Source organism: Arvicanthis niloticus, chromosome 1, assembly GCF_011762505.2.
Source record: "Arvicanthis niloticus isolate mArvNil1 chromosome 1, mArvNil1.pat.X, whole genome shotgun sequence".
Lineage (NCBI taxonomy): Eukaryota > Metazoa > Chordata > Mammalia > Rodentia > Muridae > Arvicanthis > Arvicanthis niloticus.
The window spans coordinates 126,729,446-126,744,030 of record NC_047658.1 but is presented as its reverse complement, the minus strand read 5'-3'; the positions used below and the strand labels follow the sequence as shown (position 1 = coordinate 126,744,030).

Genomic DNA, 14,585 nt, shown 5'->3' with positions numbered 1-14,585 from the left:
ATATAAATTCTATTAAATCATCACATCTTTTTGCACACAAGGGCATTCGATCAATTGGCATTTTGCTGAGTCCTTATGATGTTCAGCTTTCTAAACGGTTCAAGGAAGTGTTCACAGTAATAGAAAGTGGGGAGTAACACATATCGTAAAATTAGAAAGCAGTGTGAAGATGTGTGTGCTGAGAAGAAGCTGCAAGTATTTCAAATTCTATAAAGAGATTACTGTTAACTAACTGGATCAATGAGAAAGACAGATGTGAATGTCCTTTGAGGAGAGGACATTATTGAAAGAAACAGAAAGAACAATTCAGGAAGGTACTTGGCACAAGCAATGGCCATTTTCACAGTGGAGAAGCCAGATCAGTTTCAAGAACATCTTTTTTTTTTTTTTTAAGAAAATCTTCTACTCTTATATTTGGTGTGTGTGTGTGTGTGTGTGTGTGTGTGTGTGTGTGTGTGTGTGCACACATGCGCAGCACATTATGGTAGCTTTAGGTCAAAATACTCCACATAAAATTTTTCTCATTCATACTGCTGTCTCTGAGTCTTAAAATGAATTGGAATTAGTAATGTTGTTGTGACTTAAGTTGGAAAGTAAGTATACATTTCTGAAAACGGTGTTGGTGCATGAGCATTGGGGAAGATAGGCAGGCACTAAGCTACCTAGCAAACAAATCCTGAGCAAGATGGCATGAAGTATTCCATACTCACTGTGTTATAGAGATCTTCCAGCCGAGGGATTGTGAGGAAGCGGTGGAGGTTCACCCCATTCTCTATCAAGAGTTTCACAAAGTCCACTCGATCCATCACTAAGGCATCTAACATTGCTTGTTCCAGAGCACCAGGCTTCGGGATATACAAAGAAGGAAGAGGTATGAAGACAACATAAGAAAAATAAGAATAGCTTTATATAGATATCATCATTATAAAATACAAACTTCTTAAGAAATGTTCAGGGCCTAACTGAAGACATAGTCAAGAATGATTCATGTTCTTATATGAGGAAAAAGCAAACACTGTAACACTCTCAACTCCCCCAATCTGATGGTGAGTCTTAAAGGTAGTTGTAATGAAAATGTAAGCTTTTCTGGGTTTGTTTTTAGCTTGGAGATGGAAACAAATGTTCACTAATTCATTTGACAACTCTTTTTTTAAAATAATTTTTTGGTTTCAAATTTGTTGTTTGTTTGCTTGTTTGTTTGTTTGGGGTACCATTATTCTTCCATTTAAACTTTACCTGGATGGGATATAAATGATATATTGGACATTTTCATTTAATTTTCCCCTATCAAAAATTCTACAAAAACTATAGCAGAGGAATTTATTTGAACAAATCAATTCATAAGTGGGGGGGACAGGGGATTGGAGAAAATGAGAAGAGCTATGTGGTATGGGGAAAGCAGCGGGTCAAGTGGTGGTTGGCTCAAGAGTCCACCCAAAGCCAAACAGTTGAAGTCAAAAGCTTCAAAAACCACACAGCATATAACAGCCATATAACAGCAACACCACAGTGAAGTCAAAGTACACATGCTCAGTCTAATGTTGGTGCCATAGTTGAACTTTTAGTAGAAACTATCCAGGAAAACTAATATAGTGTGCTCACTGTATAAGACATACAAAAGAAATCAGCTGGGGAAGTAACTCTGTGTGTGAGCAGCTGTTGTGGACAAAGCCCTGGACTCAATTCTCAGAAATAAAGCAACAACAACAACACATGTTATATTGAGGTACAATACAGAACTTAGAAAGCCATGAGGACAAAGTTCAACTTTAGCCTTAGGCAGTCTAAGCACCTTTTCCAAATTCTAATGGAGTGTTTGATACACAGGGATTCTGTAAGTATGATGAGTCAATGACTTAAGAAAAGGCTCACTTTTTACCACGAGCAGAGACGCTTGCACCTTCTAGCTGGCTCAGACATTCATTTCTTTCCTAGCACCAACACCAATGCAAGAGATAACATGAATGTGTTCACATTGAGGGGAGTCCCCCAAAAAACAGCACCAAATGACCTTCTTTTGAAGTTCAAACTCACAGGGCACAAAACATCTCCCTGTCTATCTTCACCCTTGAGTAAAATGTTCAACGCAAATGGATCAAGAAGTTAGGCAGAACCAAATAATTCAGAAAGAATGCTTCAGAGGACTATTAGGAATAGTTTCAGACAGAAAGAAAAAGATCTATTCCTGTGCCATTGAACACAGAGGGAAGAATGTCCACTCAGCAATCAAATGTGCTCTTAGGAATTTATAGACTAACCCTATGCTACCATAAAAGTAGGGCTTCACTGAGTTGAGAAAACCTAGCAAACACAAACACAAGAAAAGCAAGGGGTACAATGAGCAGCAACTGATGAAATACTCAGAAAACGGGAATTTAGGAAAAGCATAGGAAACACAAGAACAGAACCGTGAATGCAAATTCAAATAATGTGCATAACAAATCTGTAGATGTTCTGAATGGGAATGGCTCCCACAGGCTCATATAACTGAATGGTTGGTCTCTAGTTGGTAGAACTGTTTGGGAAGGACTAAGAGGTGTGGCCTTGTTGGAGGAAGTGGATCACTATGGGCAAGCTTTGAGGTCCAAAAGACTTGCACTGTGCCAGTGTACCTCTCTGCCTCCTGCTTGTGATTTTGACATGTGACCTCTCAGTTGTTCCTTCTACCATGCTTTTACTCCACCATTATAGACTCTGACCCTCTGAAGTCTTAAGTCCAATTAAATGCTTTCTTTACAGGTTGCCTTGCACATAATGTTTTATCACAGCAATTGAAAAGTAACTAAGACAAGACCTAACACACAGCATTTGTGAAAGCTCAGAACCTTGGAGAAAGAAAATCTTTTAAAACTTCCAGGGAAGAAAAAAGAATGGTCACAACAGGCCTAAAGACAGAATTGTGTTCATTTTTCAACTCCAATGCTAGGCATTCAAAATCCTGCAGGGGAAAAAAAAGTAATTCTAGGAGCAGCAAGATGACTGATCAAGCAAAGGCATTCACCCTTAAAGCAGGGCACCTTGAGGTGGATCCTTAGAACCTATGTTAAGTTATAAGAAGAGAACTAACTCCACAAAACTGTCCTCTCATCTCCATTTGGGTGTCATGGTATGTGCACACTCACACATACACACACCCCCATACCACCACCACCAACAACAACAACAACACAACCTCAATCATAATCAACAAAATAATAATAACAAAAATAAAAAATATCTCTAATCACGAATATAGCTATATGTTAGATCCTCTGGAGATTTATCTCCCATGCCCTTTTTCAGGAGGTTGCTAATTCATGTCATTATTACCAAAGAGTACAAAACTAGAAAAGAAATCTTGAGGAATAGTAAACATAGCAGAGGGGAAAGAAGATCCCATGCTGGTGAGGGAAACCCCCAAAATAACACAACCAAGCACCAAAACCAGAAGACAGCCTTGGACACTACAGGGTGAGCCTCACAAGACAGAAAGGCCAAGAAGTCTCTAAGACTGGTGAATCAGAAGGTACTATGTGATAAAATTTAGAATTTAGAAAGTTACAAGTATCAGAACAGTCAAAAATGTCAAGTGTAAGGGCTTACTGTAGCAGCAGAAAATCATAATTTTCATAGTCCTGTAACCTTATTTGATATTTTAAGCCATGTGCATGTGTTAGTTTGAATGAAACACAATTGAAGTATAGTCACAACTTAAATTTTTAGTAAAATATTAATTGGCATTACCACTAATATTGAACACATTTTCCTGCTTTTCATGGATTTCTGTTATTGATGGCAGAGGGTAGTAACATGCAGCATGGTAACAGTAGAAATGATCTCATGCAGAAGAGACCAGCTCCTCACTCCAGCAAAAGGTTGCTGGCTTTGATTGATTCTTTTAGGGGAGTGATCTAAGATCTGGTGATTGTCCATTAGTCAAAAGCACAATTTCAAACAATATTCCTCTTATGCACAAGCATCCTGGTCTTACACTTGGTGGACTAAGAAATGTTCAGCTCCATTCAAGAGCTTCAGAGTGCTATCATCTGTTCTTTCTTGCACAAACTTCTTGGCCTTGTTGCAGGGATGAAGGAGTGCCAGTGTTTGATTTGAAGAGAACGCATAAGTAGAAGAAACAAGAGACCCACTCCAGCTGGCAGTGGTCAAGTTAACCCATCATTATACTCTTGAACAAACCATTTTTCAAATGACCAGCACTTCTCCATGCAGAGCAGTGTGGCTCAAAACTAAGTGGTAAAGGGACAGACAATATGAAGACAAAGATGCCAAGTCCTGTCTCCCACTCTAGTTATCTATCAGGTAACTGTAGGCTCTCACGCAGAGCCAGTATTTTTAGCTGAAGTGTCTATAACTTATCCTGGACAACTGTTATCATAGCCTACGTGTCAACAGTGTGACATGTAGCAGAATGGCCTTCACTTTCATGGGATGCTGACCTTTGAGGCAACCCACAAGTCCTTCCAAGGACAACCTATGGAAGAAGATTTTTTTTTCCCTTGGCAATAAGTATTCCCTTCATCTTTGTTTGCCACTTGTATAGTCAATTCAGACCACACCAGTTTTTATCTTGGTTTAGTTACAAGAGATTCCTGTAGACAATTTAGCCTTGTGATCTAGTCTGACCCTTACAGCATCACTAGTGACAGAGTGTAAAGAAGGGCTGGTACAGAGACAAAAGGAAACACACACAGTGTTTTCAGTGGGTTAAGGGGCTAAGGGCTGAAAATGTATTTGCTTTTAGTCTTCTTGTGGTAGCCTCTATATGTTTCACTATAAATAATACATTTTATGTAAAAAAAAAAAAACCCACTAAGATAATATTTAAGTACTAAATAATAAAAGCAAAATCGAATTCATTAGAAAAACATTGTAAATCTTTCCAGTATTTTGATCTTTTAACTTCCTATTTCAGTCTTCATGAAGTCAGGGAAATTTTGTTTTCAGAGAAACAAACCAAGAATGAGGCACGCTTTTGCTTCCCTGGGTGCCCGGACATCAGAATGATAACTGCTTCTCCTCCAATTTTGTCTTTATTCCCCTCCCTCCAACAAACCAATACACAAAATCCATTTTTCAAGTAATGTCATTTTCATTATACCTTCCAATGTTGTCCATAAATTAAGATATGTTTCTTGGCAATGTCCATTCTATCCCAAGCCATTGCCAGATTTAATTGTTCTGATATTGATAAGCTTGTACCTAAGGGGAAAGAAAGGAATAATAATATATTCAGTTAAAAAGTATCTAGGTGAAAAGCACAGAAACATCTAGAACATGAGACCCGGAAGTGAGGTGGAACTGCAGATACGCTAAGTCACTCACCCTTCAGCAATGCCGTAAGGATGGCCAAATCCAGATCTTGGTGCTCCTCAGAATCAGCATCAAATATGGTAATCTGTGGTGGGTAAAAATCAGAAAGCTAAACAGTTTAGAATCTACCTTAGAAACGCCTTCAAACGGTACCATAAGATCAGCATTTAAGCCACAGGAAAAAAATATTCCTTGCTTTGCCATTTCAAACCATACTTCAGAGAAGAAAATCTGTTTCAAATAAGGTGCCAAAAATTAGAGGTGCCTTAGAAAATAAAACAATAAACTTTAAAAATTCCATGTGGAGTGAGCTTACGACTCACCTGGCTCAGGGTAGGAGCCTCTGTGTTAACTCCCAATACAAATCAACACATTCTTCCTGCAGAATGACAAACACGTGGAGCCCTGTGCTCACTTAAACTTAGAGACTAAGACCTTTACTTCATAGTGATCAGTGAATCCTCAAATATTCGCTCTAAACTCAGTATGATGATCATTGATCCCAGGGATGGTACAAGGAACTGCAGCCTTCCCAGTGTCCAAGTGCCCAAGACATCTAAGTGTGTGAACAATTTTTATAATAAATCAGCATATATGTTGTGAGACTTTTAGTAAAGTAGGATGTTTTTGTGGTTCTTCTTTCTCCAATCCTCACTCCCTGCTCCTCTCACATCCCTTTTGTATCCTCCCCACAGGTAGTTTTCCTCTCTGTGTCCCAAGTGTCCTTTTGACTGTGCACACATTACCTTCAGCATCATCCTTTTTTGGTCTCCTTTCTAGACTTTACCTACATCTGTACCTATTTACACACATACTACACCTTTCCGAATGAAAATATATTTTATGTAATATAGGAAGCTACATTGACAGAAAAAAAAAGCCAGGAATGGCAAGTTATGATTCCAAGTAGGACTAGATCTAACTAGCCCACCTTGGGGTTCTATCTTAAAGCCACTAAATCTAAGTTATGAGTCTACAAAATGACAAAAATTCTGGGAATAAAAAGACACAGCTAAAAAAAAAAAAACCTACTCAAGGCCCTATTTTAAAACTATGCATATATATATATATATATATATATATATATATATATATATATATATGAGCATAGTGTATATATATACACATATATATGTATATATACACACACACATATATATATATGTATATATATATACCAACCACCAACTCCACAGAGCTCACCTGCTGTGATGTGAGCACCCCAGTTTTCTTCTTTTGCCTCCCTGATCTTTCTGCTCACGGCTCAGTAATCATATTACACAGTGACAGAAGAAGTAAGCACTATAAGATAAGGCTGGCCATGTCTTAACTGGATGTCTACACAAATCACATAAATTGTGTAGCTTTCACCTGCATAATTTTAAAAATGAAATTGAGCAACCATTGTCATCTTGAACTCAGTCCTGGGGCTATTTCAGATGAAAGAGTAGATTTAAAAGCATGTGGCTACTTATAAACAGGGCTGTGGTCACTGAAGATCCCAAAGGGTTTTTCACGTGCATTCTTGCCAGGCTTAAACTTGTTCCATTGGTTTTATAAGGTCAGAAGCTTCAGCACCAACACAACCCCTTTATGATTTTGCTAAGCATCCCATTTCTGGAGAGATTGCTACAAATTATAATACATCTGCATTTTTACTCTAATTTTCTGTTTCCCACCATCCTAGTAGTCAATACAAATTTTGGAATCAGTTCCTTGATACATAAAGCAGCTCACCTGAGTCTTCATTATAGTCATAGCCCTTTTTGCCTTGTGTTTTGCTTTGCTTTTTTGCTTTCTGCTTTCTGCTTTCTTTTGCTTTTTGCTTTGTGCTTTGTGCCTTGCCCCGCCCCACCCTGCCTTGCCTTCCTTTGCTTTGGAGGTAGGGTCTCGCCACATAAACCAGGCTGGCCTCGAACTGACAAAGATCAACAGTAGGTTTCATTCCCTCCTCTGCCTCTCTGCCTCTCTGCCTCTCTCTCTGCCTCTCTCTCTCTCTGCCTCTCTCTCTCTCTCTCTCTGCCTCTCTCTCTGCCTCTCTCTCTGCCTCTCTCTCTGCCTCTCTCTCTGCCTCTCTCTCTGCCTCTGCCTCTGCCTCTGCCTCTGCCTCTGCCTCTGCCTCTGCCTCTGCCTCTGCCTCTCTGCCTCTGCCTCTGCCTCTGCCTCTGCCTCTGCCTCTGCCTCTGCCTCTGCCTCTGCCTCTGCCTCTGCCTCTGCCTCTGCCTCTGCCTCTGCCTCTGCCTCTGCCTCTGCCTCTGCCTCTGCCTCTGCCTCTGCCTCTGCCTCTGCATGCGCTGGAATTAAAGGTGTATGCCACCATACTCAGCTGAACTACATTTGCTATTGCACACTTGCTTCTCAAATTTGCCCGTGCCCAATGTACATACGGCGCCCTCCTGCAAGTCTCACTCGAGATGCTATAATGTGATCATCTAAAACAGCAGATGAGTTCACTAAATACCTGGAGCTGCTCTTTCAGCCCTTGCAAGTATTTATGTTTGATAACTCTTCTGTAATACTGTTTTTCTAAGTGCTCTGTCCCAGATAGACTCTGACATTTAAAGCCCGAAGAGCAAGAGTGAAGGTGGAGCAACAGGAAGCCAAGTTTACAAATCTCAAGAGTCAAATTCTACAGAATTATATCCATCAAAGTTCAAAATAGGTGTTCCACATATTTTTTTCAATGTTAAAACAAATGGTTGATTTCTGGAAGGGTAGCCTTTTAAAAAAAATCATCAACTCATCATACTTACAGAATCCTTGTGTACCATGCATTCCATTAGAATTTGGAAAAGTTGCTTAGACTGTCTAAGGCTAAAGTTGAACATGGTCTGAATCAAACAGAAGATCTCTTCTTTCACCTGAGGGCGTAGAATCCTGGCAGAGAAATAAATGGGCATAACTTGATGCAACCCAAAAAGAGACCAAGCCAGAAGTACTGGTGCAAGAAACTCCCTCTGGGCATCCTACTAAGAAGGCTGATCTCAAGACAGTCCATGAGCAAGAAGCAAATGAATGGCAGGGGCAGAGGGGTGCAGAAAAGAACAAATTTTAATGTGGGGAGTATGTATCTACCAGGTCCCCCTGGAGCAATATACTCCAAGGTAGTATTCTCAAACTGATCGGATTTTAAGAAGCAGTGAGTTTTCATAGTTTGGGGATAATAATCTCAAACAGTCTGAACCCCTAAAATGGTGGTCCATTGTTCAGCTAAGAAGATTGCAACTCTCCTAGTTACAGATAGGAGTCTGATGCACAAGTCTAGTCACTGAAAGAGGAGTGACTGTCTCGGCCTGTGCTGTGACAGTATCTAGCCCAGGAAAATACATAAATTGAAAGTCCAAAGGGGAAGAATGAACAGTCACAATGTTTTCAAAATGGAAGGCTCAACAACTCACCCTCCATCCTCCAAATGCTTATAGGTGAAGGCCAGGAGGTCAGCCGCTCTGCCCGTTCCCTCGCACACCACCACAGGCTCCTTGTTCTTGACAGTCTCCCATACCCAGAGGATGACATTGGGGCCTCCTTCCATCACCAGACCCACCACAGGAACACCTTGTCTTGAGCCTGTTTCAGGGGACAAATAGTACCACACTGTTACAAAGCTGTTCTGTCTCTGTTAGCCAGCCACCTTGAAGTCTACGCTTAAACCCTTCAACTGCTGCTATGTCTTTCTGCTTGATCAGATCAACACCAAATCAGAAACTAGGACTTCAGATAAAATGTAGCAGATATGCTGAGGGTATCTTCAAACTTCTTCTGGGTAAAAGATCAATAAAAGCTTTCAATGACTTTTCCAAAAGGCCTTAAAACTTTTTAATGTTTCATTGTTACAAATTCTAAAGAATTTCAAAGTAAGCAGAACCAGATAATAGATACACCAGTGTCTCTGCCACTCATCAAATCAGCCAGGCTTTGTCAGCTCAGTAACTTTTAATGGTGGTAAGGGCAACCTTCAATGTCTTTTCTGTTTCAGCATGCTATATCTTTCAGTGTTTGAATTTCTTATCATGATTAGATATTACCTTATCAAAGTAAGAAGACAAAAAAAAAAGCTGCTGCAGCAACTGTGGAGAATACTTTTATAAAAGCTACTAAATGAAAAACTCGTAAAATGACATTTGTAATATATTCTATTTGTATTTTCAAAGCCACATGTATAAATATGTATTTTCTAAGCATGTAAACTCCTACTTATATCAATAGCATGTTCTATAAGTGGACAGGAATCTCTAGAAGAATATACAATAAACCATTAACAGTGAAGAAGGTGACAATTTAGGGAAATATTAAAAACTGGCTTTTTAGTATTTTGAAACAAGTTTTAACTACATAGCTAAGGTTGGCCTTTAACTCATAATCCATTAACCAGCCATGCTAAGCTTGACTTTAATCATCTTACTTATTTAAATTTTAATATTATTCATTAATCAGTATGTCTCTTTTAAATTTATATATTTGATTTTACATTTCAACAAAGAAAAATTGGTGGACAATGTTTTATATTCATCTGAGCAACAGAGAACTTTACTTTGGGTAATGTGTTTTCAGGGCTATGCTGTGGCCTTCCTCTTGCTATCCCTGCCCTCAGAAATAGGGCACTGTGTCAGCTTGGATGAAAATGTCCCCTATAGGCTCCTAGGGGTGGCACTATTAGGAAGTGTGACTTTGTGGAGTAAATGTGGTCTTGGTGGAGAAAGTGTGTCACTGGGGGATGGGCTTTTAGGTTTCATGTGCTCAAGTTAAGACCAGTGTCTCACTCTCTTCCTGCAGTCTGCTGATCTAGATGTAAAACTCTCAACGGTGTCTCCAGCACCGTGTCTGCCTGTTGCTGCCATGTCATCCTTCCATGATGATAATGAGCTAAACCTCTGAAGCTATAAGCCAGCCCCAATTAAATGTTTTGTTTTTTTTTACAAGAGTTACCATAGTCATAGTATCTCTTCACAGCAACAAAACCCCTAACTGAGACAGGGATCTAAACAGGCTGACTTCCAGGAGAAGTCTGTGCTCACAACCCACTTCCTGAGGTTCATAATACACCCAAAATCTTGGCTTCCAGGGCCAATTACATCCTCTGCAAAACAAAAGGAAGATTTGAAAAGGAGAGAGATGATTGGAAGATATTTGATCCCAACTTGAGTATCCAGAGGATGTAGCCCATCTGGAATTGCAGATTGAGCTAGAGACAGAAACAGAGTGAATAGGTTAAGGGGCCACCTCTGCCCCATGGTGATGCTCTGGCTCAGTACGCACAGAACCTAAGAACGCTAAACATAAACTAGCCTAGCTTACACATATCAAAGTCATGAGTAGAGCCCATTGGTGTGTTGATTTGATTTCACGCTTTTAAATATGCCGTAGCAGCATGTGGGCATCATTGAATATCCTTGTCCTACACTCCACAAATGTTATGATGAGCTGTTGCAGGTACCCAAATACTGCACGCAATCTAATTAACTGGTGTAATGACCTCCTATTCCTTTCCTATCCAATCCTACTTCATTACTATCTCCATTTCTAAAATGACATTGAGCATACAGTGAGCATACAACAGGTAGATTTAGGGTTCCTCTAACAATATCTTACAAAAGCTAAGTGAAATGGGTAAAATAATGTATTGTGGTACAAAAATAATAAAAATTTAAAAACGTTATTAATCTTTAAGTAATATAAGTATATAAAGGTTTTGAGGGCTACTGAAGACCGATTTCAGGGCTTTTCCACATGCTAGATTCAAGCATTGATCTACACCTCCAGCTCTAGAAGAAAAATTAAAGAGAATTTCTCATATCCTGTACAATAGCATGGGAATTAGATATGTGTTAACTATGTCTGTTACCAAGAAAATATGTTATGCTTGGTAAAGAGGGAAAGATTATCACAAGAAGCATTGATATCAATTTTATGCCTATGAATGGTGTGTGTGTATTTGTGTGTGTGTCTAATTTATGTCAATACAATAGCTAATTCTTTCAAAAATAACTATATTTATGATTGCTTCCTCAGAAACTGTCTTACTATAAAATTTAAGCAGAAGGCAGAGCAGGCTAAAGGTTGATCAGTAGATACTAAGCTACAATTAGATAAGAATTGAGGAAATTCCAGTGAGGATTATCCAGTATGATGAGTACTGATAAGAATGATATAAGGTACACATCACAAAGCTCCATGGGGGATTTTGAATGTGCCTATCATAAAGAAAACAGGAAAGATGATTAACCTGCCATGACTAATATACAATTCATTCATGACACCTTAATAATATACACAACTTTATTTTTGTGTATCAGTTTTTAAAAGATAAGTTTAATAATTATTTTCTGTTAAAAATTAAAATATCTAGTGCTAGGAAGTCTCAATAGACAGCTGTTGGCTGCTGCCTGCCAGTAAGAATGAAGAAGGCCTCCTACATCCCTTCCCTGTTCTCCATGACTTCTGATCAGGATGCATTATGTGAGATTCCTAGATAATCAATAAAAATACTGTTTAAAAAAAAATAAAGGGCTAGAAATTTGAAAAAAGGGGGAGAGTCCAGCCTGAGCTATATGGGGAGCGCCTTTCTCATAGAAATACTTCATGAAGGGAGGAATGGGTAAAGGGACAAAAAAGCATAGTAAGAGACAGACAGACAGATGGTCAAAATCTATAAACAGTGTAACCACATATACGTGTGTTTAATTCTTTGCATGCTTGGAGAAAAGATGATATACAAACACAGTACAACACTACCAAAAAACAATAATAATAACTATGGTCAAGAAGACCATAGTTCTCTAAGTTAAAAGCTCCTAAATAGGCATCTTGGGAAACAATACTTTCCTCTGTGGAGACCACAGTAAAATTACCAGGAGGAGCAGGGCCCTGAACCTATGCTTCCTACCTTGACATAACAATGACTGACAAACAACTACCATTGATATCATCCCATGGCCAATATCTGGAGGCCAGGGATTCCTACAGCAACTCTAACTTGAGCCATAATATTTCATTTATTAATTTCATTTCATTTTATTTTATTTTATTTTATTTTATTTTATTTTATTTTATTTTTATAAGTACTTTTTGCTAATAAGGAAGGCTTGCCAGCAATTTCAAAGATACTTTGATTTTTTTTTTTAGAATTAAATTATCAAGAGTTGCATATCTTCATTCTGTCAAACCATATGAATAGTAAATACAAATATGTAATCCCCCATGGGCACACCAGGTATGAGAATCAGGCACCAATCCACAAGAAATTCCATACAACTGTAACATGAGACAGAGGAAGGGAGAAAGACACAGACATGGATTAAAGATATACTGTGCACTCAACACTTCTAACCACATCTATCATGCTCAGTGTGAATTGACAACTAGAAAGAATATAGAGTCATCTGGGAGATGGCCCTCTAGGCCTGCCTGTGGGAGATTATCTTGATTGCATGTATCAATGTGGGAAGACTCATCGTGAATGGTAGCAGGACTATTCTGTAGGCAGAGCATCCTAGACTATGTAAAGTGGGAAAAGCAATCTGAGCACGAGCATGCACTCATTTCTCTCTGCTTCCTGATTGTGGATGTGATGTAACCAGTTGCTTCAAGCAGCCTTGATGCCTTGATGACCCCACCATGATAGACAATCTCCTCAAACTGAGAACGAGATCAAGTTTCCATCCTCCTGAAGTTGCTGCTGTCAGAGTATTTCATGACAGCAACAGGGGAGAAAACGAAGACAGTATTGAGCACGTTTCTCTCCATTTTTGCAACAATAGCTAGAGCTAGACAAACCCTTACACTTAGAAGGTCTAAAAGCTTAGCAGATATTAACTGTATTGACTGAGGTCACAGAAAGTTAAGACACTTCTTGATGCCTGAATAAAAGCTCTCCATTTCCCCAGAAACCCTTTCTGTAAGGGCTTTCAAACCTGCCTGCCTAGTGCTCCTGCTCCACAAATATCACCAAAAGGTCATTTGTTGCTGCTTTGGGGAGGTAAGGATGGCTCTTTACAGTGCTAAGTTTGAACAGAATCTCATATGTACTAGACAACACCCCACCGTATGACTATTATGCACCTTGCCAAAGGAGTGCCTACAGTCTGCTAAATATACTCTCCAGCTCTAAATGACCTTCTTTAGGCAGTTGTGTGAGCACAGCACCGGGCATTAGCCTTCTATGCTCTTTTTTTCCAAAGCCCTATCTGGTTTTAACCTCTATCCTTATTTCTGATTTTAACCCCTTTCCTACCTAAAGTCATTGGGCATGAAATTTCAGTCTTCCTTGACAATCAAAGCTTAGATGCATATTCCTCTCAGGTTCATCTCCTTATTGCCCTTTAATTGCTCCCATTTACACATGGAAACTCCCCACCCCTCTTTCTCTATCTGGCCCTACACTCTATTGGATGCTTTACAAAGTTTCATTCGTTAGCAAGCCAGCGGTGGTGTGGCGGCTAAGGTAGCTGCCTGCAGGCGAGCTCGTGCCTTCTGCTCTCTCTCTCTCTCTCTCTCTCTCTCTCTCTCTCTCTCTCTCTCTCTCTCTCTCTTTCTCTCACCCCCCCCCTTCAAATCCTGCTTTCCCTGTATGACACTGCCCGAGTTTAATGGTTTAATGGGGGTGGGGGGAGAAAGTTTCATTCGTAATGAAACCTCTCACTACCCTGTCCCCCAGCCTCTCACTACCCTGTCCCCCAAAGGTTATTTCCTCTGTCTCATCATCACCAACAATTCTGTATCAACAGATATCCTGCTTTGTTTTATCTTTTGACTAGCCTGTGTTAACTGGCTGCTTGCTCTGGCTGCTCTAAGACAGTGACCACTTAGGTCTGTCCAACCTGAACAGACGATAAGGAGGCACCTTGTTCACTAGCAAGCCCCAGGCATATGCTGAGCTCCGAAAGAACTTACAGGTGTGTATTTTCTGCATTGAGAGATGCTTCTCCAGGTTCCGCCTGAGCTTCTCTTCATTTCCGTACTTGCCCACAGTCCCATCATCACACAGGATGAAGTGGGAGTGCATACAGTTGAGTGTGGTGAGCTTGCTGAGTGGGTTACTCAGCGACTGGTACATACATACCACCTGAGAGACAGATAGAACAAGAGAGTGTCAGAGTTCAAAGTCTTTATCCAGACCTCACTGATTTTAAAAGTCCTACACTAGTGGAGGACTTTTCTAGATTAAAAGAATCGCTTACAATTTAGGACAGTGTTTCTCAACAAGCTTATTTTTTTTCTAAAAAGATCTCATTTATTATAGATTAAATGAGGTCTTACATCAATATTCACCTCACAGT

At 39.6% G+C, this 14,585-nt stretch overlaps 1 protein-coding gene across 5 annotated transcripts in view; it reads right to left on the bottom strand.

The window, feature by feature from the left end:
- Positions 1-14,585, bottom strand: part of Trpm6 (transient receptor potential cation channel subfamily M member 6) — a 141,155-nt gene that overhangs the window by 86,376 nt on the left and 40,194 nt on the right. For all 5 annotated transcript variants that reach the window (XM_034502568.2, XM_076918335.1, XM_076918341.1 and 2 more), the window contains exons 7-12: positions 14,200-14,371; positions 8,709-8,877; positions 8,064-8,187; positions 5,323-5,395; positions 5,099-5,199; positions 711-845 (exon numbers count right to left, since the gene is read on the bottom strand). In XM_034502568.2, coding sequence (XP_034358459.1) covers positions 711-845; positions 5,099-5,199; positions 5,323-5,395; positions 8,064-8,187; positions 8,709-8,877; positions 14,200-14,371 — 774 coding nt within the window. The remainder of the gene's footprint in view (positions 1-710; positions 846-5,098; positions 5,200-5,322; positions 5,396-8,063; positions 8,188-8,708; positions 8,878-14,199; positions 14,372-14,585) is intronic.